This window comes from Perca fluviatilis, chromosome 3 (assembly GCF_010015445.1).
Source record: "Perca fluviatilis chromosome 3, GENO_Pfluv_1.0, whole genome shotgun sequence".
Lineage (NCBI taxonomy): Eukaryota > Metazoa > Chordata > Actinopteri > Perciformes > Percidae > Perca > Perca fluviatilis.
Window position 1 is genome coordinate 23,477,831 of NC_053114.1, and position 25,342 is coordinate 23,503,172.

Here is a 25,342-nt window from a genome sequence, read left to right on the forward strand (position 1 = left end):
GTTTTCTGAAGGATTCCTAGCTGTTTCACTACTCACTCAGCTCATCATCCTGTTTTTTAATGAATTTCTTCTTTTTTCATCGCCTTAGGGGTGGGTGAATGGAGCCAGGGGGAGGGATCTTGTGTTGTGTGAATATATATTTGTGTGTGTATGTGTGTGTTGTGGGGGTGGGGGGGGGTACATTTACTTGTATTAAAAGTGCTATACACATAAAGTGTGATACTCCTAACCTTTATGCAGTGGCAGTGCCTTCAGGGCATTCATTTGATGCTACACTCTGCCAGCATCAGCCCCAGGCTCTGTATTACAGCAGGCTAAGACAGAAAGTTTTGCTGATTGCTTTTGTCAGCGCTCAGTCCCAAAACGAAGTGAGAACCCATGAAAATGTTCTAAAGGGCCAATATTCTGTCTTGTGAAATAAACAATAATTTGATATTTCTGACAAGTTTGCAAAGGTTTTCAGTGCTTTACAACTTTAGTAAATGGAAGTGACAGAGAAGAATATTCTAGGACTCACAGTTCCCTGTGGTAAAAGGAAACTAAATAACTAATCTAAAGAACATGTAAAGAGCTGTATATGTGCTATAATAGAGGTTTGGTGATACATTTGCTGAAGTTCTCTGTGACTTTTAAGCCATTTATGCTTCACAGTGAGGTTGGTAGAAAATGTTTTATGGCTAGAAGGTTGTGGGTCCCAGGTGGAAAAATTGCAGTTGGACCCCTGAGATAGGCACTTAGGCAGAATTACCCCAGCAAGATATACAGCTGTTTAAGCATGGCCTCATAGTAGAGGCAAAAGAAAAAATATGAGTCCCAGAAAACTGTCAGGCTGAGTAACAGTCAGAAATTTTGGTCCTTATTTATATTGATACAAAACAATGGAAACCGTAAAAATGCTTTCTCTTCTCACAGAGAACTCAAGCGTAGGAAGAATGAGCTGTCACTAGCATGTTTAAATTTTCATCAGAGCTCCATACATCCATTCAGAGATCTAAGGTCAAGTCTTGTTGGAGAATGCCACGCTTCTCATTAGCTCTGAAATGGAATAATCCTAGCAGTAGACCACTGGTGCAGCCACATTGCTCCAAAGTACTGCCACTCTTAATGAAGTATCTCTCTCTCTCTCTCTCTCTCTCTCTCTCTCAGTCCATTAACAAGAATGTTTTATTTAAATTTAAAACCTTTTAAACGGTATTATGTCTCTATATCAACCTTTTTCAAATATGAATGGCTTGTCAGTAGAAAAGATTCAATGCAAAAATACAGTGAAAAAGACGGGGGAACAAAATAACAGTGTAATAGTGAAAGGACAAACAGACGACAGCCAAGCATGTCCTTGGCATAAATAAGCCTCCTGTATAGTGCTGCTTACTTCCTTCCCGTTCTGTAAGTAATGAATTAATGCAGGCCACAGTTTGGGAAGAGCAGGAGGTTATGCAATAATAAGGGGTCCGTGCCTGTTGTTATGCTAACAGTGTTTAGATAAGTCCTCCTGTGTCCAACTTAATTATGGTTGACATTTAATGAGTACACTTGTGTTGAAGAAGGTGGGAGATCGGTGGAAGGAGAGGGACTCTCTCTAATTGAGTTTGTCGCTCGCTCCACCTTTGATGCCGCTGTTGTTCTGCCGGCAGTGGAAATGTGAAGTGCAGCGGAATGAGGCTCCCTGTATGGATATTGATACTGGTTTTGCTATATGGCGATGTGTGTGTTAGCATACATTTTTAAAAACATGCCTGGCCTAAATACTAAATGTCAACATATGGCAGGAAATCCATATGCCCTATTCGTTACATATGTATGTAGAGATCACCTTCAGCAACTGATGACTCAGACACAGTTGTACATGTGTCGCGTCTTCTCCTGAGCAGAACTGGCTCCTATAACTTCATTGTGACATTTGTAGGGAAGGTTTTCAAAAAGTTTTCTAATAAATGTAGGACTTTGAACAACATTCAGATCAAAACCTCATTACTCACATAATCTCATTGAAAAAAGAAGCTATATCATTATATTTGTATGAAATATACTCTGCATCTCTTCAAGTTGCCTTCCGTTGTCAATTAACTTTCTTAAATTAGAAACAAAAAGAAAAGTCAAGGACAACATAAATGTGTCAGAGGAATTCTCCATTCTCCTTTGTTGATTTGATAGATGTGTTGTTTATTTTCAAGAAAACAAAAAGTCTTCCCTGTAAGCCAGGCTTGTTGCCCTGTACCTGTGTTGTGATATCATGACCTAATACCCCCCTTCTCCCTCCCTCTATAGCCATGGCAGACTTCCATGTCCAACCAGAGTCAGTGCATGCTGAGGAGTCCGGTGTGGCTAGATTCCAGTGCCAGATCCATGGTCTGCCAGAGCCCCTCATCAGCTGGGAGAAAGACAGCCGTCCGGTGGACACCAAGGACGAGAGGTTGGACCAAGCCACATCACGGCCTGACACTTATTAGAGATGGCAGCACTTTATCGGTCATTTACCAGGTCTCATCGTATTTGTCTCCTTTTTTTCTATCTTGTAGGTACACTCTTCTGCCCACAGGTGTTCTGCAGATTACAGGAGTGCGTGGGGAAGACAGTGGGAAGTTCTGCTGTGTCGCCCATAACAGTGCAGGAGTGAAACACAGCATAGAGGCACTCCTCACTGTTTCAGGTTGTTATATTTAATTTATTTCATATCTACATACAATGAGCAGGCTATCTACCCAGCATATTCCTGAGATTTTCCAAACCTATTGTTTCTCTGCCTGATTCAAGAGATAGCAGCATATTGAGCTAATGCACCCTCGAGAAATCCAATTAAAGGATGCCATCCATCATGCTTGTTCCCATCTTAATCTCCCCTCACCCCTGTTTTTTCTTTTTTTTCCCAGGCTCTCAGTCATCTGTTTACAAAGAGCCTATGATAGTGGTCGGTCCAGAAAACCTCACCCTCACTGTTCACCAAACTGCTATCTTGGAGTGTGTTGCTACCGGATACCCTCGGCCTATCGTATCTTGGAGCAGACTAGGTGAGAAAAATGCCTGATCAGATCAAAGAAAAGGCCCCGGAAGGTGCATATATGTAGAATTTTTCACGTGTTTGTGTTTGACGAATGTGTCACTCAACCGAAGTACAATTTCAGTCCGTGTTCTTGCATGTGAAATCAGAGTGTTTTGTGTGGGTCCTGTGTGCTGTGTGTCCTTCTGTGTTTGTATGTTCTTTGCAGCACAGCTTTGTCTTGCATTGTGTAATGTACATTTGATACAGTGGAGCATCTATTATGTATACATGAGGCAGTATGATTCAACATTAGGCCTTGAGGCTAAACATTATGTTGGACTCTGTGTTGATAAATGCGGGTGTCATCTCCTCATGGAGTTGAACCTCCTTCGAAGCATCCGAGAGCCTCAGAGTAATTGCCATGAGGTGCTGAAACAGATATGATTAGTTTCCCCCTCATGCCATCTGCATTTTTCTTGACTATCACTCAAAGTCTGTCGTAACCAATTTTTCAATCTGGTATCTGTTTTCTTTACCTATTATCCAATTTGATTTGCTGTTCCGAATTTAAATTGTTGCCCCTCCCAAGCAGTTGAGCATAATCAGATTGAGGCTATTGCCTTACACAATGTCACTAGAATTAAATGTATCTATTAGATTACGGCAGGGAGGCTGGGATAAGCTGCATAATGAATCTGCTAGTTTCACATCGGTCACTCCTTAATGCCAGTTTTTTTGCTGCTGTTCATTCAACAGCACCACAGCCTGCTAGCTTGTGCTCTTTCTTTTCTGACACTAAGTTAATTAGTGCCTGACAGAGAGAAACTGATAGAGGGGCGAGAGAGAGAGAGAGAAAGAAAGAAAGAAATATAGTAGAAAAAGGCAAGAAAAGAACAAGACTGCTTTTGTTAAGACAAAAGCTCGCTGGACCGAGAAGTAAGTTAGTGATAATGGAAAAATGCAGAAATGGCCATAAAACACATCATAATGACAGACGCAGAGCAAAACCGCTTGACAGGCAAGTTGGTGTGATTTATTTCATCTCAATAATTTGCCATGATGAATTACAACTATAGTCCTCTTCATAATCCATCACCACAAGATTACATCTTACATCTGTTTACTTCTAATGGATTTAATGGCTGGTTTGTGAATTGTTGACTTCACCAAGAAAGCTGTGAGAGAGGTTAGATCTTCAGACAAGGTCTTTTTCAATCATCTGGTTAGAAAAATCCAGAATGGACTGTGCGTTTGCTGTGATGACAAGCTAATTTATGATTAAAGGTAATCTCAAAAATCATATTTTTACATCAGCTTTACTGATTTTATTGCATGATTATATTTTCTTCGTCGTTAATATGTCAGATGTAATTGTCTGTTTCATGGTTAATCCCTTTAATTCTATGTTTGTTTTGTTTTATATTGCTATGTTTTGTATTATTTTGACACATGCAGTAGTAGAAGTTGTTATTTACAGAAAAATGTGATCACACACTGTAATTAAAACTTGCCCTGCCTTAATTCTTTGCATTAAAGATATGAAGGCACACCTAAAAATACACTGACTAGTGACCATAAGGTTTGTATTTCTGGCTGGAGCTCCTGCCTCTGCATGTGCCCTGCATGGTACCCATCACCCTGCTTCCCTGCCTGGTCTTTTAACACATCAAATCTAGACCATACAGGCTTACAGGCTGTAGATGGAAGTCATAGATGGGATTAAAATGCACCCTTGGCCCTATAGCTAATACCAGTGGCAGACTGGAGTCATTGTTGGGGTAGAGACTGCAGATATGGAGCACAGGAAACTATGAACTTATCATGTAAACACAGCGAGAGCAGAGAGGAGGCGGCTATGGATTGTGTAAGGAGATAGGAGATTAGAAGTTACAGTTAGAGTTTCTGGTCGCTCAGTGGCGGCTTGAACATCTCCTGTGTAACTGCCTAAAAGCAAATGTACTACAAGGCTTTGACAGACATGGCATGAAGAAAGAAAAAAAGTTCCTGTGTGAAAACTTTAATTAACTGAACATCCATTAAAGAAACTGCACTTACAATAAAAAAAAAAAATTGAAAGAAAAACCTGATGATCAATAAATTCTTTAGGATGTCATTCTGACAACAAGCTCCCAGTGAAGACAACTAATTACAGCATGAACGCTCACAAAACAATCACAAACTCGGTGACCTCCCTCTCTTTATTACCCTTGTGTCTGTTGTGCTGGCTGCTTTGTCATTAGACATTACAATTCTCAGAATCATACACTTCCCTGTTAAAGTTGCCTTCCTTGACCTCTGACAGGGCCAGAAATAGCACTGCCTCTGTCAAATTGTGGCTGTAAACGTGCAATATACGTTTGATTAGTTTTTTAAACCCACTCTGACCTTTACTTTAGTACACACACCCCGTTCACCCCCACCGAACACGAACACATACTGTACATGTGCACATCTGGTCCTTTTGTTTCTGCCCTACATAAATTCCTTCTCAACTGCTCTCTCTCTCTCTCTCTCTCTCTCTCTCTCTCTCTCTTTTACCCATGTAGACGGCCGTCCCATCGGTGTGGAGGGAATCCAGGTACTCGGCACAGGGAACCTAATGATCTCAGATGTGGGTGTGCAGCACTCAGGGGTCTACGTGTGTGCCGCTAACAAACCTGGGACCCGTGTTCGTAGGACTGCTCAGGGACGTCTGGTGGTCCAAGGTGAGTTCTGGATAAAAAGGAGTGTGCTATTTTCAAAAGTTTCGGTTGAAGTTGTGGAGGGAAACTGAATGCACACAAATACAGCCGTGGTGAGGTTGTTAGGTAAAGCTTGTGAATTCTGTGGGTGGACCTCTGTGAAGGCCCTCTAACTACCATATGATAACTTCCCCGACTTCCCATCACCACCACCAAGCATTACAAACGGTAATAGCCAGAATAAAGAGTCCCCACAAGGACAAACAGCTTATGAGTCCAACTAACCAATCACAGTGTAATGATTCAAATCCTCAACCATGGCAGCCAGGTGAAGATGAAAATATAAATGATAAAATGTATATATTTACATAATCCCTTGTGCATTATTGGGTGCAAATGTATAAGCATATAGCTGTACTCTTTTCTTTTCTTTCATAAGTTGTTTTTGAGAACAAATCTGATGAAGTCATTATAAGATGTTGATAGTTTCGTGGCAGCAACAAGGCCAACTATGTGAGGTGTAATTGTATAGAGACTCACAATGTCACAACAAGGCATAGCTGCCACTCAGGTATCAGTGTTGTAATGTAACGGAGTACAAATACTTCGTTACTGTACTTAAGTAGAAATTTCACGTATCTGTACTTTACTTCACTATTTAAATTTATGTCAACTTTCACTTTTACTCCACTACATTTCCTAGATAAAATGTATACTTTATACTATTTTTACACTAAGCATCTTCGTTACTAAAAATAAAATTAGAAGAAATGTGCGATAGCAATTGCAAAAGGAGGTTTGGCGAATCACTGCTCCTAGAGCATTACGCATCGCCCGCATGTGAGCACCTACCGGAGGACCTCCCGTTATCGTAGACCACCAGGCTCGACATAAGCACTGGCCCGATGGCCCGGCCAGTAAACGTATGGGGGCTGGTTGCGTCCCACAGTCACTGGTGTGTGCGGTATTTCCACGCAGCACATGTACTGACTGGAAACGCGTTACCGAGGATTATTTACCGCCGATGGCGCAGATGAACTAACGCTACACTCGTTACTGTAAGTAGGTAGCCTACAATAAAACTTCCATAATTAAAGAGTCAATACTTATCAATAACCCACGTACCTGTTCTACAGGCAGAAACACGTAGAAACAGATCTCAGTCTGCGCTGTCCACTCTCGCCTCAACGCTGCGTGCAAACACCAGCTCTACTCTGCAAATAGCGCTTTACAAACGAGCTAAAATGAAAGATGTCAGTTTGTAGTCTAACTGTCTTAATTTGCAAACAATCTTGAACTTTGGACAAACTCTTGTTAACGTAGCTGCTGTCTAAACGAAGCACCTCGGCTGGAGCGGTATGGATGTATTATAAGACCAAAACAAATACATGTGGCTACTTAATATGCACGTGAATGACGCATTCTTCATTGTTGACGATGTTGCCAGTTGTATTATTTAGCAACAGAATTGTCTTATTTCAAATTAGGCATACAGGACTAATCGGAGATCATTCTCTAGTTAAGTAGCCTATCTAGTTATCATTATGGATTTTCCATGTTTTTAGGGGTTTGCTTACTAATAAAATATAGCATTAATTTAGTAAGAAAGTGAAAATATCAAACAAGATGATGCGTTAGGTATAATTTTATTTTCTTTATTTGAAAGTCCGGCCCCTGGAGTGTCTGCTTAAAAAAATTCTGGCCCTTGGAAAAATGTAGTTGATGAACCCTGGTCTAGCTTTGCTGCTAATGGCACAACATCCAGTGGCAGTGGCTAGCTGGGTTAGAACCATTTTCTAAAGTATAGGTGCAGTGTATATTTTCCTGCTTTTTTATCCTTTTCCAATCACCCCTATGATATTTCTTTCAGGGCCAGTAAAAATGTAGAAGAGGCCAGCAAAACTCTGATCTACTGGCCCCGGGGGCCAGTGGGGATTTTTTTTTAATGTTGAGCCCTGCGACCACCCCGACGATAGTGGTGAACTCGGTGAACAGGGTAGTGGTGAAGATAACGTCATACACCTGTGTTGCAAGAAATGTTTCTGTACATTGATGTCAGCTCTAAAAATCTGCTGTTTGTTCTTTGAACTTGAGAGAATTGTGCCTGAAATGTCCTAGAAAAGAATGTGATTTTGATTTGATGAGTGAGATTAAGAAGATATGGGAACCCTGAATATGCTTTACTATAAGAAAGCCACAATAAAAGTTCTAACTGCTTGCTTTAAAAAAAAAAACTTTTACTTTTACTTCAAATACTTAAGTACATTAAATATCAGAAAATTACTTTTCATACTTAAGTACAGTATATATCAGATACTTTAAGACTTTTACTTAAGTAATATTCTAAAAGGTAACTTTCACTTCTACCAAAGTCTTTTTCTAGTACGATACTTGTACTTTTACTCAAGTATTGCTTTCTAGTACTTTATACAACACTGTCAGGTATTCCCTCTATGGCTTCAATTGAGTCCAGTGAATCTTTAAAGCGTCTGTATTCGATATTCAGAACATTATTATATCATCAACAAATATTTGCTATTTAAAAGATATAGTGGAGTAATGGCGTCTTGAGCAGTGAATGAAGTCACACTTCCTCCGTGTGTGGTAATCAGAGCTTCTCTGTTCTTTGTTTTGATAGCCTAGCCCTAGTGCATGTGGCCACGTAAAAATGTAGGCATTTCACGTATTTGGGAACGGTCTTCTATGGCGCTTACCCACTGCTAGTACCAGCTTGACTCGGCTGTGGTACCCTGTCCTCATTTTTCCGTTGCAGATTTAGTACCGCCTCAAGCGTGAGGCGATCGTGGCTGGTCGTCATAGCGACGCCGCAGGAAACTGCCGTGACCTTGTGCGTCAATATGTAAGACCTAGCTTGGGGGGTGGGTGTTATGGGAATGGGGATGGTATGGGCTTGGGAAAACGAATCTTTATTTTATCCACATTTATGTTGTATAACTATTGTACAATGTTCGAATCTATTGTCCTGACTTCATATTATAATAATAATAATAAAAACCTTGAACAAAACGAAGCTGGAGGCAGCAATAAAAACACAGCTGGCTAAACTATTTATAATGTCGGGTTTGTTCAGGACACCCCATGGATGTATTATGGGACACCCCCGTCTGTCGCTAGCAGTGATTAGTGACGATTCTCTCGGACCAATCAGTAGTCTGCAGGTTTTCACATCACCTTTTGGTATCGCCTCAGCTCGCTTGGAACCTCGATGGAGGTGATACTAAAAAAAGTACCTGTCGGCAGGTACCAGACTTTTTTCATAATGGAAAACCAAAATAGGCGAGTAGAGTCGAGAAGGTACCATGTAATGGAAAAACGCCATTAGAGTCACGTGGAGGCAATCCCAGCCCTCTGGTTTTTTTTCTCCAGTATTTCAGTATATTTTTTTTTTCAGTATATATTTATACAGCCTCTATAATCTAAAATGTAGGATGTTTTAATATTGAAACATATGTATAAAAATATTGTCAATAAATGCAGTAATGTGAAGACCTTTATATAAATTAAATGTATAGTTAATAGGCTATAACATGCAAAACTGTTAATTCGCCTTTAATTATGCCACTTTCTTTATTATAAGACTATTATAATGTTATAATATTCTCTTTGTCCATTCTTTATCACATGAGTGTTGTAGCCAGTACCATGTAAGTGTTTGGTAGGTTAGAGAAATGCATGGTTTTGACCAATAGGAAAAGGCCGGTTGATGGTGGCCCCCGGGGCATTATTGTCACCAAGCATCCAGCATTGGCCTCACTCACATATTGATCAGATGGATGACACTTTGCTTCAGCCCATAGCAGTATTGATCCTGATCAATATTTCATTTCATCTGCCTGTCAAGTCTAAGACAAGCATCTACCCTAGCAGGAACAAAGAGGAAAAGCCATGGTTAATGTTAATTATGTGTCAAGGTTTTGTTATTGATTTGTGTAAACAAAGGTGTACTGTTAACTCCAAATTAACGCAGGTTATGCCTATTTCATTATAAGAAAAGAAAATGTTACTGCATGTCCTATTATTAGTAGTAGAATTAGTCTAGTCAGTCCTTCCAGAAAAACGTGGAGTTTTTTTGTGATTGTTGCGGTCAAAAATCCTTGATTATGCAATTTTATGCAATGAAATTGTGGGAACTTGCAAAAAATGCAGGAACTTGCAAAAAATGTGGTTTGATGATAAAGAGAAGAAAAAGTGATTCCAACACCCTGCTTTAACCTTACTTTTTAATTCTTATCCAAAAATAGTTTACAGATATTCAGTCATTGCAATAAGTAAACAAATAAAATACAAAAAATATATACAAAATAATAAAAAAAAAAAAATAGTCTAAACAGAGGATGATATAAAAGATTACAAAAGATAGAACACTTTCAAAAATCGTGTATAGACAGCAGGAGCACTTAACCAAAGAAATTTGAGTAGACATCAGATATTAAGATAGGTTTCTTATTGGATACCAACTTAAGAGACTCAAAGTACATGTCAAATTCATAGGTCAAATTCATAGATCAACCTCCAACACCTGCTTTTCGATGATGTTCACGTCGCGTAATTACGTCACTTCATAACGTTCCCATGGCAACAGGGGAAAATGGCTGCTCTTGTGTGAAGTGAAGTAAACGCAACATTTTTTCAACTTTCTGCTAAGATATATGTGACTTTTTTGCAACGAAAATGCGGGGATTATGAAATCATGCAAGCACCGCATATTTTGCATGGAAATCGGCAATTTATGCGGCGAAAGTGCGGCATATTTGAAAAAATGCAGCCCCCGCATCAATATGCGGACTTTGGCTGATTATGCATTGAATTATGCAATCGCATAATCGCGTTTTTCTGGAGGGACTGTCTAGTATAAATAAGCCACCTGACACCTCTGTGAATATGAGTGGGTGTTAATGGCTATCAATTCAGAAAAGGAGTACAGTGGTCAGGAACTCCAACTCCAAATTATGCAGACTAAAGTACTTCGACATCAAACAAACAAATGCACTGATACAGCAAATCAATTAGGTTCATTTTGTCTCCTTTGGGGTACAAAAAGACAGACAAGAGAGACAAAGACTGGAGGAGGAGTCAAAATGTGGCAGTCCAGAGGGAAAAACCAGAGCAAGATGGATGGATGATGCTGCTGATCTAACCCACACCCTTACAGGTGCAAATCAATATCTTCCCGAGCTCCCTCTGACCTTGACCTTTTAAGACAGCCCTCAAAGAACACGTTGAGTAAGAAAGAGAGAATGAAGCTGGGAAAGAGGGAGAGATAAATGAAAGGACCATCACATGATGTCAGCAGCCTTCATCCAAGTGCCTAAGGGTCCCTTAGGTTTTCCAAAGGGAAACACATTGAACATTTTTGTCCATTAGGAGTAGGACAGGAACAAGAGGGAGGACAGAACAGTGTTTGTAAAACAAGGAAAATATTAAACTGGGAAAAAAATATCAATATCAGCAAAACAAAAGAAATGCATTTGAATGGCTAAAAATAGGTTTTGTTAATAAATAGTTTTCTTACAGTCTGTGTAGCCAAATGCTAATATAACTTCTTCCTCGTTGTTCTCCAAAAACTGTTAGTGACGTGCTTGTTTTCAGTCAATCCCACATACGCTGTAGCTGCAAAAACTTAATAGTGCCCCAAATGTGTATTAATCCACAGCTGAATAGTCCCCAACAAATGCACTATTTAGTCATGTTTAAGTAACTGAGTAACAATTGCAATACCCAGCAGTTAAAGGCAATTATTTAGCCTTAAAAAAAAATGTAACTATATATTTGAGACCTGTTTTTACAATTTAAGTCTTCATGGATAGGCTCGAAGCTGAGAAAAACCCAAGCATTGTTACAGGTTATTTATGAATAGTCACTGTTTTAGAGTCACCCGACTGATCCAGGTTTCTCTCTCCATTGAAAGTCACTCAAAATAATTAAATGTTGTATTTCCAGCCAACATCTGTGTACAATTTGACTTCAGTTACTCAGTCCCACCAGGTAATGATGAGTTAAATGATGGTCACAGAAGGCAATGTGAATAACCTAGTGTTCCAGCTCTCTACCCTCTAGTGAAGATTCTGAGATGTTATAATCACCATAAAAAAGTAATTCAGGTTATCAAATCACTGATCACAGCTAGGACAATAATGAGTGCAGAGGAGATGGAACGGTACTTCTCTGTCTGTCGGCTCAAAAAAAAAAAACACCAAGCTAGAAATTGAACTCCAGCGGATGTAACTTTAATTACTCTATGATTTAAAGAAAGTCCCTTCTCTGCATATGAATGAGTTATTACCACTAATTGACCATAGCTGGAAGCCTGTAGTATGAGATTAAACAGGATATGATGAAACTATAAACTGCCTCACTTTAATTTCATGTAAATGTGTTGCTGCTTTAAAGCACATAAGTCCCAAAGTAGTGCTGTTGCTGATTGTCTTGCTCTCTCCTTTCAACTTTTCTGCTCCTCTGCCTCTCTCTCTTTTATTTTCCTGCACACACATTGATCTGGTGTCTCTTAAAATCCTTCTAATGACCCTGAATTATGGATTTTCAACAGTATTTATACCATACACCTATATTGCAGTACACTGCTTCTTTATAATAAATAACAGACTGCATACCCTGTTGCATTTCCTATTTTTCCTTTCTCATTTTCGCTCTGTCTTGCCTTTCTGTCTTTTTGTCTATCTCAATCTTTATTTTTGCTCTTTTTTCCTCCTCATCTCTTGTTTTCTAACACTTTTCTTTGTTATTTCTTTGTAATTTAAAATCTTGCACCTCTGGATCCTGCTCACATCTTCCAGTTTGTTTCTCTGGTACTGCCCTTTTGGTTGTGGGAAAGAGGCCAACCTATCTGACTCTCCCTCCTCTTTCAGCTCCAGCAAAGTTTGTTCAAGCTCCGCAGTCCATCGCTCGGCCTGTCGGCACCACCGCCATCTTCACCTGCCAGGCACAGGGCGAGCCTGAGCCCCAGCTCACCTGGCTGAAGAATGGGCAGATTCTGGAGCCCGGGGGACACGTCAAACTCAGGAACAACAACAGGTGGAAAAAAAACTCTTCTTTCTACTCTTATGTAAATGTATTCATATATACAGGAATACCAATAGATATATGTATTAATATATACAGGAATACCAACAGATTTTTCATGGTGTGGAGAAAATAACAGCGAAACTGCCCTGCAGTCTACAGTATATAGTCTATAAAACTGCCTTTTTTTTAGCATCGTAATTTGTAGTGTTGTTAAGCAAAGGAGAGGTCTGCTGTTTTTATGCCAATTTTCTTGGCATCATGTTTTTTGAGACTTTTCAGTGCTTACACCTAACAATTTATTGTTTACATATAATCTACATGTACAAATGCAGCAGGATGAATACTTCCTTCTAGGTACTAATAAGTCACTCTTGATATAAAATGTATTATCCATTAATAAAATGGATAATAAATGATTTACTTATACTCAATAGATCATTTATAAGCCATCAATAAGAGTAACTTTTGGGCTGCCAGGCTGTGAATTATTCTTGTGGCTGGTGTTTATCCTCCAGCAAGATACTCGTCTTTTTAGCTCTTAAATTAATCAGTCCCTCTCAAGACCCTCTAATGGCCTACTTAATCTGGATCAAAATCCATTTTCTTAAAATCGTATTGATGATGAAGAAATTTATTTCAGACATATCAAAAATAAACCAAACAAAACATAAAAAATAATCAGTTAAATAAGCAAAACAAAAATTAAAAACAAATTGAAAAAATTCAATAAACAATAAGTAACATTAACCAACAGTTGCATGTGTAACTGTACACTTCAAAGCTTACTAGAAAGTGTGAAACCCACAAGTATTTATTAATGGATTACCAACATTTATAACTGCATTATTACCAATTACAAAGGATAAACACAACCTGGCAACTCAAAGTTGCTATTATTAATTAGAAAGGAGTTTATTGCCACAGTAGTCACCCTACCCTTTCTTGGTGAATGGCTTTAACTGATCTATAAAGCATTTGTAAACCTTTGATAAAGAAGTTATAACCTTAAAACCCCTTTAGAAAGGGTAACGTAGCATCAAAAAGTGATTTTATTGTTACTTATCTGAAAATAACCTAAAAGAGACATTATGCAGGCCATCACACAATGCAAACTGCCATTAACACAGATTCTCCTCTCCAACCATGACGGCGCTCACTGTATCCTCACAAAGTTGGACCCAGCTCACAGAATTAATATGGATGTTAGTATTAATCAGTGGTTATTACTGCCTTGATCTGACCATCGGCATCATCAAATGTTCAATTTCCTCTGCGTTTCTGTTGCTTCTAAAGTGGAGGCTGCTGGAACTCACGCCTGCCAAGAAATGAGCCTCAATTTATTTGTGCCTTTGTATGTAAGCCGCGTATTGACTGTATGTTGGAGGCTTTCCCATGGCAGTCCTCAGGAATGTCATGAGGAGGAGAACACAGCAACCATCTCTGCTAGTTGCCATTCTCAGCACCTCACACTGTAAAGGCTGCATGTTGCAGTGACTGTTTTCTGTTTTGCAGACGGTACTGAATGTGCTATCTTAACGTTGATATAGAGGAGTAATTACACGAATGGACCAGCTTTTTTGCTCTTGGAGAAGCTGCATTTGAGTCTTGCAAGATGATGGCTGATAACGTGTCATGATCAACAGTTTTCCTGCACATGGTTTCAAGGCATTACTTGAAAGGATCAAACATACTGTGTGTGTCCAGCCTGTTGCTAATACTGCTGGGTGTGTGACAGTAAACTGCTATACTCTGGCTATCCAGAATATGTGCTTTTGAGTAAATAATGTTATGCATTACTGGACGTGGAAAGTTAAAGTTTTCCAGTTGACCCTGGCAGCCAACCATCCAATTATGTTGTTATAATTCATATATGAACTGAATTTATTGAATTTGCACACACAAAAAAATCAATACTTGCACTCTGCAGCAGTGAGTGAAGGGAGCAGACACCTCCATCGCTCACACACACTGCTCCACTCCCACCTGCCTCCACCAGTCTACATTAGTCAAGAGAGATGGAGCAAGGGACTAACATAAGAGGAAAGAGGGAAGGGAAGAAATAAATGAGAGGCCGGACATGGAAAAAAAAGGAGAAAAATGAACAGGTGGCCAAAAGAGAAATGATGATTCGGCAAGAAGAGCAAATGGGAGAGAGAGAGAGAAAGATAGAGCGGGTAGTCAGAGCATCACAGCGTTTTCCACTATTTCCACCATTAGTGTATGCTGTAGACCTGCTATAATGTTGATCCCATTCATCACTAAGCCTGCTCTGTGATTGGTTAAGGAGACAGGCCTCACCTTGTGTTCTACCATTGGCTAATTAGCTCATAAACTCAGCTAGTTGACCAGGAAATACAGTCAGCCATTTAGAGAATAGAGCAGCTTGGTGTGCATCTTTTTGCATTGCATAGCTGATGAGGAGAACGAACACATAACAGTCTGATTCATTCTCAGTTTCTAATGTAATATTAGTTTATTATTATCTGAATATGAAGAGCAGTCCTATCCAGATTGTTAATCCTGTCTACTACAAAATATTGATATACAACTTATTTATTTTGCCAGATACGTTTTGGAGTCAACGTAACTGCTTCCTAAATCGTGTTTACAGTACTTGTACTTGATTAATAAATTAATCGTTTGGAATGGAATGTACATCACAATTTCCCAAAGCCTAAGTTGACATGTTTTGTCCAAAACCAAAATAATATCACAGAAACATGTCGTCCCCGAAGTGTGAATAGTGCATAGAAGTCCAGGGGTTACATAATTCATAAGAAATGGTCAATACATCAAGGTGTCTTGGACTGCTTTTACATTATCAAAATTGTTGGCAATTAATTTTCTCTGGATTCACTAATTGATGCTCTTATGTGTCACAGAAGGAGAACGGCGTGGGTTGTCCGGCAGGACTAGGATTGGTGTCCTGCGTCCTTTGTGTTGCTCAGTTTAGACTAAAACCATTCGTTAAGGTTAGGAAAAAAATGTTATTCGGTTATTGAATAAGTCAGTTTAAAGAACAAGATGCTGATGTTATCAATATTTAACCAAAACCACAATCTTTCACTAAGTGGAACATAGTACTTTCAGTTGCCTAAACGTAACCTTAAAAACATTAATTCAAACCAATGAAATACTTAATGAGGAACAGTTTTCAGATTTCTTCAATATAAAAAATTGCATTTCCTACAAAATACAATTTCTTTGCTGCTAATTAGATTAGTGGTAAGAGAAGAAGAAGACATACTTTATTGACCCCTGAGGGGAAATAAAAAAAATTAATTCTGTTGTTATTTTTACACAATACATACGCACAAACATGACCTATACACATGTATTAATGGAGAGATGTCAGAGCCAGGAGGATGCCCATAGACAGAACGAGTTGGGGTTTTTGTGCCTAGCTCAACAGCTAGTCCACATTGACACTTTTGTCTGATTGTCCATTGCATAACCCATATCTTACATATTTTGTACATACTGTACATTGTAGGAGATGGCGGTGGAACCTAACCTGACTCCGCCAGATGGATTGCTTCGCATTTGCTCGGCATATCCATCTGGGAACTTTCCGTTGGAGAACTTTTGGGAAGGGGCGAAAATACTGGTTAGCTGATTGGATGAACCATCTGTCTATCACCTATTTTGGTGATAGACGGGCCAAATCAACCAATCAGATCCACAAAGCGTATGAAAATACCACCACAAGCCAGGCTACCCCTGCTGCTGCAGGCAAAACATAGCTCGTTAGCTCCTGCAAGCAAGCAACATGTCAGTAAAGGATATTTGCCGTTTGTGCAATGAGAATTTAGGAATAAAAGACACCATTTCAGGTTCCTGGACCATATTCCAAAAGAAGGATCCAAGAGAAAAAAAGCATTAGCGAGCAGCTAACAGAATTAGGGCTAACGCTGTCTGAAAATACTGGTTAGCTTATTGGATAAACCATCTGTCTATCACCACCTAACCCACCTCAAAACCAACGCTGATTGGCCCGGTCGTTTGGCTAACAGCTCCACATTTTCTCTATCTCAAGATGCCAGACTGATCTGCGAGTGGAAAACTGGAGTTGCGAGATCAGGACGGTCTCACGAGGCTAGGTGGAACCACCCAACCCCTATGATTAGACACCAACTATAGCCACCCTGTAAGGTTTAGTTTTATATGGAATTTTAAAGAAGACCTGAAGCCAAAAAAAAAACAATGCGGCGTGTTTTTTAGTGTGGTGTGGCATAGGGAAAAATGGACCTCCTGAACCAAGATAAAACAAAAGTAATGGAATGCAAATGATATTCCACAGCTCCGAGCAGCACACCGATTCTGTTCTTATACTCTGTCGGATTCGGGGAGCTTGTAAATAAAGGAAGTGCAGCATACCTAGCAGATATATTTTAATTAGTGTGGTGGGCATGACTGTGTGTGTGTTTGTGTAAAAATATACACACTGAGGTTTCTATCCTCAGCCATCTCTCAAGATGCTGACCTTCAAAAGCAAATCGGACAAGGAAAGGAAGGGGAATCGATTGTACATTTCATTCACACACATGCATGCACACACATTAATCAAAAAGCAAGTGAGCCCCATATGTGCACACAAATAGCACTGCTGTGCATGCCATCATTCATTTTGTGCCCTCGCATAATCAAACTTGAAAATTCAAAAACGTGCTGCGCTTTACTCCTCGTCCGCACGCACACTTTACACGCAAAACACACACAAAGAAGACACAGCTAGTTGAAAAAGCCTGAGAAGAGCTGATTAGCTGTTTCTCCAAACAGACCCTGATGCTTAGATTGAAGCTGTGTCTCAACAGACCTTCATACACACACCTGCACACACGCTCAGACACAAACACACATTATTGCTACCCCATTCATTATTGGCCCTTGCTGACCAGGCTCCTGTAAAACACGCTATTGTGGCTATTTGAAGCCTCTGTGAGAGCTGTTGCTAATTATGGACTTGCCTCACTCTTAAGTCTCTAAAGCTGACACGTGTAATGATCCAACACGTACAAGCTGTGATCTCACATCAGCTAGTGTAATAATCGTTAGGGTTGAAATCCAACTGGTGTTGTTTAAAAAGTGATACTGTAACTGATGATGGTGGAAATAAATGATATCTTGGGTTGAAGGAACATTTGAGAAAAAGATCCTATGAATATTTTTCTAATGTACTTGAGAGTAGTTTAAGTTACATACAAAATAACATGCTTCAAGTGTGTGGGAGCGCCATGAGGGGTTTTATAATTAATGGCCAACATCTGAAGGAACAGGCTACCACACAAACCTGGACATTTCGTTGCAGAATCCTTTCAAAGGGTTTTCTTTTCTTTCCTTTTTTCTTCTCTTTCTTTTACCCAGACCTACCTTTCTTGTTTGCAGCCCCTCTCTGTGCCCCACATCCCCCTTCCTGCCCCCATTACAGAGAGCTGGAGCCTGGGCATCGGCCTTGAACTTTGACCCTGCCTGTAATCAGTCATATCCCTGGGCCCTTCCCTCCTCTCAGGCCACAGACAGCCCATCGCTCCTCCCCTCCTCCTTCCCCACCTCTTCCTCCTGTTCTCTCTTTGTCCCCATTCCCCCCCACCCCCTTTCTCTCTTGCTGGATCCAGAATAGCCATGCTGGCTTTTGATGGGGTACTGCTCAGAGACAACGGAGAGTAAACACAGCCAAACAACAGGCCCCAGGCCCCAGGCCCCACTGTCAGCCACTCCCCTGACCCACGGCCTTATCCGTCAGTCCGTGAAGTGACCTTCAACTGATGAGTAAATGATGGTGTCAACCTGTCAGCTTGGCTTTGGAGCTCATGTAAGACAAGCAAACAGCCCAAAGTCTGGCCATATACCTCCCAAATCTCTTCTTCTCTTCTCACTCACTCAGACTTTCCATCCTACTTTATTTCCTCACACATTGTATCGATCCTTGGTGGCCTTGCACTCCTGTTGCATATTAATGTAGATCAATGAATTCTAAAACTTGAGTCCAAACTATCTCATTGAAAAAATCTTGAAAAGAAAAAGATTAAATGAGAGGTACACTGAACTTTGTGTAATGTTGTAATCTTCTTTACTGAGAATGTTTAAATGAGAAAAGGTTTAAATCATTGTTATGAAACAATCCAATCACGATTGTTTTGTGGTTCGTATCCTATCAAGTTCTGGCTCGACCTCTGTTAGTTCACTCTGAAAGCAGTTACGAGATCTCGGAGAACAAAGTGACACAAAGCAGGGTTTAGTTCACAATGTTCTAAAGGTTTAATGAGAAACAAAGGAATATATACATTTTCTAACAGTTGCTCCATTCAATTCGTTGATCAGTAGATAGATAAGAAAGAGGCTCCAAAGAAAAGAGGTTGCTTCAAGGTAGGTTCACGCAGATAAATCTTCAGGATGAAAAAAACAGTGTTACAATTTTTGATACCAATTTAACAGATTAAAGAGGCTTTGTTCATAGTTCTCGCAAAATGGTATGTAACATATTCACAACAATGTAAAGACTCCTCTAGAAATTAAACAGTTGTCCAGTAAAATAACTTTATAAGTACAGTAATCTAATTTGCAGAGTTCTTAATTTATTTCAATAAATAAATCTAGTATTACTTGATAGACCAAATGATTTTCCTGTTTGTTTCTCTTGGTCTTTGATTAATTCACACAATTGTGATTCAACCTAGAACAAATTACTCTAAACATCCGACATCCATCAGGTCTTTTCTGAGAAATGTCCTGGTACAGAAAGAAATGTGGTTTACATTTTCAGCTTCAGCAGCAGAGTAGAAGAGAGTAACACCTACTTCAACAGAGACACTAAACTAAACAAAATTTTGGCAAAACCACTTAAATTGATGCAATCATTATATGCTGTGATCATTAACTAAAAGAATATGTATACAAGCTAATTTAGAAGAATTACATTTTTTTATTATAATAATAAGTTTATTTGATATAGCACCTTTCACAGACATTTGTACAAAACATAGTAAGTTATACAACTAAAAAGACTAAAAACAATCAATAAAAGACAAAATTTTACATACATGAATCAAAAGCAAATTTAAACAAGAGCGTCTTCAGCTGCTTTTTAAAAGCTTCAAAAGAGACTGCAGAACGTAAAACAATAGGTAGAGCATTCCACAGGTTTGTAGCCACCGCTTCAAAGGAACGGTCACCTCTAGTCTTTAAACGGGTGCGTGGGACAACCAGTAATCCCTGGTTAGAAGACCTGAGGGGCCTATTCGTAGTGTATGAATGGAGCAGGTCCGAGATATACGCCGGAGCCTGACCATGCAAAGCTTTATAAGTCAGAACCAAAACTTTAAATTTGATCGAAATTTGAAGTTAATCGGAAGCCAATGTAATATTTATACCCCTGAATTACTTTCTCTCTTAACTTTTCAAATAATCCGATACTCTGAAATATTTGAACCACTAAAGCTTTCATCCTGGAAGTTGGAAAGGAAGTTTTGATAGCAGGTGTGGAATTTCATAAGCTACACGTCAGCAGGATCAGTCTGTGCCGTGTATGTGGCTAGACATGTATACGTGTGTGCATTAATGCGTGTGAGCACACATGCGGTTGGATGCTATACCTTCTGAAACAAGCAACGTCTTGTGAAATTTCCCTGCATTCCCCTCACACACTCAGGAAGCCCATCCAGGCCCGGTGGCATCAGGGTTGTGCGTCCCTGGGGGCCTCTTTGCTGCATCTGTGGCGTCTGGTCAGGGCTGCCTGTCTGCAAACACTCCATCCATCGCTGATATGAAAGGCTGTCAGAAATGTGATGGTTGAGTAGCGAGCTGAGGGCTGGCGAGTGCTGCCACCTCCAGGGTCAGAGGTGAGATTGGCTCCGAAAGGGTGAAATACAGAGGGCCTCTTTGACCTGATAATTATCCAGATTGAATCCACCTGGCAGACCGGAGCGAATATACTCTTCCTCCTCGCAGACTATGCTGACCCAGATTAGAGACGTACAGTAATTGTATCGAAGCACCTACATTTTGAAAAGGAAATGGAAAGATTTACTTCTCCATCCTGCCAGCTGACCCAAAAGAGCACTCCTCCGTCCTTACAAATCCATCTTCACAAACCACACTGAGACTGGTATGACTTGCCGAGAGCTGAAATGCCACTTTCCTCATGTCCTATTTCACAGGTCCAGAAGGTGACCAGTGACAGACCACGAAAACCACACACGGCTGACATGTTGCTCTTTAAATAAATGGCATGCTTTTCCTTCACAGGATCGTCCTGGCATTTCTTAATTATTTTTGATTTAATACACGGAGGATCCAACCTGTCCGTCAAAGAAAGATGACAATCGGTCTGAGTAGTTCTGACAAGCTGCAAGTGACAGATAAGGCGGAATGCTGCAGGATACCTTGAAATTCCTGTGGCATTCAAATCTACTGTTTGTCTGGTTTGCCAGAGGGTTTTCTTCCCCTTATTTGAAAAACTAGTACATTGCCCGTTCGAACCGTGCCTGTTTGGAACGGGCTGATTGATTGGCCTGTGGTTGCTTGTAGTTTTCTCCAGGACCATTGTACTGCAAAATAACTTACAGAAGGACCCCAAAGCACTTACTGTAATATGCAACCACACTGTATGGCCTAACATACACACCATTCACAATTAAAATGTGGAGTAATCACAGACATTTGCCTCATGGACTCATGCCGGTGCGCCATGCGCCACCCATTCATCCCGTTATGAGAGCCAATCAGCAAATATCTGCGTTAATTACCCACCAGAACCAGACCGAATACAGAGACAAAGTCAGCCGGCAATGTGAGTGTGTGTGGGGGTCTTGTCTCGTCGTTATTATCGTAAACAAATTTGTATCTTGGCTAAACAGAATTTAGTGGCTTTATTTCAGCTACTTTAACAAACACGTCAATGTTAACACAGTCACAGTCCGACAGAATGGCAGGGTGAAAACAACATTGTAGTTTAAAATGATTCTACTAATGCATGTAATATTGGCTTCCTGTAATATATCCCCACTTCAGGTTCAAATAGGCGTATTGTTTGCGTGTTTGAATAGAGGTATTAATGTGATAAGTTATTAGTGGTGAAAGTTACTCCGCGGTTTTGTTTTGTCCTCCACCATGCGCCAAACCACATCTAGAGCGTCTCGCAGAGCGTGTTAGAAGCGGAGCGTCTTGCCTGCCCGACCGACATAAAGGCTCTCTTCACGTACTTGAAAGAACAATCACGTGTTTATTAGCTAGTATGTAAGTTCAAAGTGTGCGGTCTGGGTTTCCTCTGCCAGGTTATTTTGAACGTCAAAGACTTCATTTCCGGCATTCTGATGCACTTTTATGCACCAATTTATGGTGGGAATACCTTTATTTATCCTATGAAAAGGAAAACACAGATGACATTCAAAATATATAATTGAATATAAAGCAGTAAGGTGGCTTTCACATCAGGGACCTGGATCCAAGCCTGGATCACAAAAGTTGACCCCAAAGCAACGAGGACAAAAATAAAATAGGCTACTTATATTTGTCTTAAATGTGTGGTGAAAGGAGGATACTGGTGGAGCATTTGGGCCCGGTTACTACGTACACACTACGCACTGCACTCAGCAGGTCGATGGTAGCAGCAAAAATGTCAGAGCCAGAATCCAGAAAGCCGCAATCAATGAGCCCGCTACGGATGTAGCAACCCCGCCCCCGCTGCTATACAGAGCCTCGTACAACAGAGTGCTGTGTGTGACGCATGCGGGATCAGTTCGAAAGACACACACACACACACACACACACAGAGGGTCCTCGATTCATAGTTAGATGCTTCTAATCTCTTGAAATGCCATAGCCGAGTGCTTTAGAGAAAATGGACCAAGCTACAACTCAAGTGCTTCCATAATCCCAAGGTATTCATTATTTGCGTGTTCTCGCACATATTATACCTTTAAATACAGCAGAAATGCAAGAAGAAATGTTTTGCACCACAGGGTATCATTTCCATAGAGTTATTTTTCCTTTGCTTGAGGACAAATGAGAGGAGTGGATGATGTGTTCTCATCTAATAACTACTACTCAACATGCGCACACACACACACAGACACACACACACACACACACACACACACACGGCTTATATTTTTGCTATAATAGAAGACAGGGAAGGTGGGAGGAAAGAATAAGAAGAAGTTGAGATACAGTAGACAGACAAAGAGCAGAGTGGTGGAGGTACAAGTGAGAAGCGAAGGTTAGAAGAAAGAGAATATACAGTCAAGCCATTGAGTGTGGGAGGTTGTGTGTCTATGTCTATAATGTAGGTATGAGTGATGAGGTGAGTAACTTATGTGGGGATGGATAGATGAAAGGATTCACTGATCCAGGCAAATTACATTTTTGAAATACTGAAATAGATTTATCTACTCCAACGGGAGTTCCACTAGAAAACAAATCAGTTTGAAAGTACGCGGTCTGCATAAGTGAGGATCTTCTGTACTGTACACATACTGCTGCTGTCTATAGTGTGGCTCTTTATTTAACTCACCGAAACACACAGCTGAACACAGTACCTTGTCCTTTTGATATACTGTCACATTCATCTTCTTTGCTGTATGCAGTCCTTATCTGAGGTGTGAAGTAACAGTGCATTTAATTAGATCATTTATTTCTGGGAGACTAGTCACAAGTTGCTTTGCCATGGATAAACCTAAACAATAAAATGTGATGCCCTACTATCAGTAGAGAGTAAAGTAACTTTGATCAAGGAGGAACATTTTTGGTGTTTGTCAGCAGAATATTACAACAGATTTTGAGTTATTTTTGATGAGAATAGTGTCACTGTGTGATCATTTATAAAGCACATAAAGGGCCCTATTTTAACGATCTGAAACGCAAGTATCAAACGTGAAATGCACATAGCTTTGTGGGCAGATCTCGGGCACTGTTGCTATTATACCGGCGGGAAAAATGACTCTTGCGCCCGACGCAAATCTAAAATGGGTTGGTCTGAAGTAGCTAGGTGTGGTTTGGGCGTAATGTGCAATAAACCAATCAGAGCGTCACCTCACATTCCCTTTAAGAGCAGGCGCGCTTGTTCCATGGCGGATTGCTATTATAACGGCGGATTTGCCTGGCGCACGCCAGCGGGAGATGCCCGGGATGCGGAAAAGTAATAAATGTGACCAAGTGGCGATGTTGCTGCGGCCTCTCGGGCACATCTCCACAGTCTGGAGAGGATTGCTGCAGCCATGGAGCGTGGGCCTCCAAACGCACCACTTGCTCCCGTTGTGCCCCTTCCTCCTCCCCCCCACTCCATCTCCGTCCACCCGCTCCACCAGGAGCGCATCGTGCATTGCCACTCCCGGACCCTCAAGTGTCCAATCCCACCGTAGTTCAACATCACGTCTCCTTAAGTCCTCTAATATTTCCTCATTTATGTCATCAACACATCCATGATTCATGGAAATGTTGTGTAAAACACAACATGCCACAAAGAATGTGCGACTTTTTGAGGACTGTACTGTAAAATGCCTCCTGACCGATCCAAACACCTGAAGCGCATTTTCAGTAATATTTTCCCTTGTAATTATGTATGGTTTACAAAAATGGGAACTTCTGCATCCTTGTAGATGAGAGAAGCAAAGTGTATGCGCGTTGTGCACACGCTACATTATGGCCAAGCATGCGCCCTTAAAATAGCATCCTAATAACGCGCCACTGACTTTAGACTAGCGCCACTGACTTTAGACCAGGTTTTTCCTGGTTAGTGGCGGAATTGTTTTCTGAAACTGCAAAATAGCATCAGGGAACGTTTGTGCCGGAACACGCCTCCTCTTTTCACTGAACCGCCCCCGGGAGCGCAAATACATTCCCTAATTTACCGACTTGCGTCTGTGGAGGGAAAAGTCCGCTGTGCGTCAGGTGCAAAATAGGAATGATACATGTGTCGGTGTACAAAGGCACTTGCGCTGAGTGCAAGATAGGGCCCAAAGGCTCATTACTCCTGAGACGAGGTATATACTCTAGTTTTATTTCTCCTGAATTTAGTCTATTGGTATAGGCTATTTCTGCCTACAGATTTTCACTCTTTTGCATTTTTCTATTTTGCATATAACATAGCATTTGTAGCAATAGAAGCAAAATAGCAAAACATAGAGTCCGAACACAGTAGTTGAATTATCATAATTGTTTTCTATTATTGGTTTCCAAATTCTTTTGAGCCTGGTCTATTAAAGGACAAATCCAGCACAAAATGAACCTAGGGGTTAATAACACGTGTCAGAGTTCGACCGTTCTCTGGGATACGGTTTTCATGCTAATCAAATGTGACCAGGTTTAGCTCAAACCGCTAATTAGCTTATAACGCTAGTTGTCGGGGCACGGCTAAAGTAAAAAGAAATCACTATTTCTACACCACTAATAAGTCTCAAAATAGCACCACACTTCCGCGGTAGCATAATGAGGGTCCCTATATGTAATATGTAAAATGTAATTACATGGAAATGCATGAATTATATCTGTTAATTAAAATATATGCACATTCGTCATTCGACTGGTTGGACTGTTTTCCCAACCATGTATACGTAAATGGTATTGTCTTTATAAATTAAAATCTTTTTTATAAACTGTTCACTTACAAAGTTCTCAATGCTTTGGATTATATGTAGGGACC

At 40.3% G+C, this 25,342-nt stretch overlaps 1 protein-coding gene across 1 annotated transcript in view; it reads left to right on the plus strand.

Moving 5' to 3' along the window:
• igdcc3 (immunoglobulin superfamily, DCC subclass, member 3) overlaps positions 1-25,342 on the plus strand; it is a 73,608-nt gene that overhangs the window by 34,682 nt on the left and 13,584 nt on the right. The window contains exons 3-7 of the mRNA XM_039795792.1: positions 2,269-2,413; positions 2,520-2,650; positions 2,871-3,008; positions 5,527-5,685; positions 12,549-12,714. Of these exons, the coding sequence (XP_039651726.1) occupies positions 2,269-2,413; positions 2,520-2,650; positions 2,871-3,008; positions 5,527-5,685; positions 12,549-12,714 (739 nt within the window). The remainder of the gene's footprint in view (positions 1-2,268; positions 2,414-2,519; positions 2,651-2,870; positions 3,009-5,526; positions 5,686-12,548; positions 12,715-25,342) is intronic.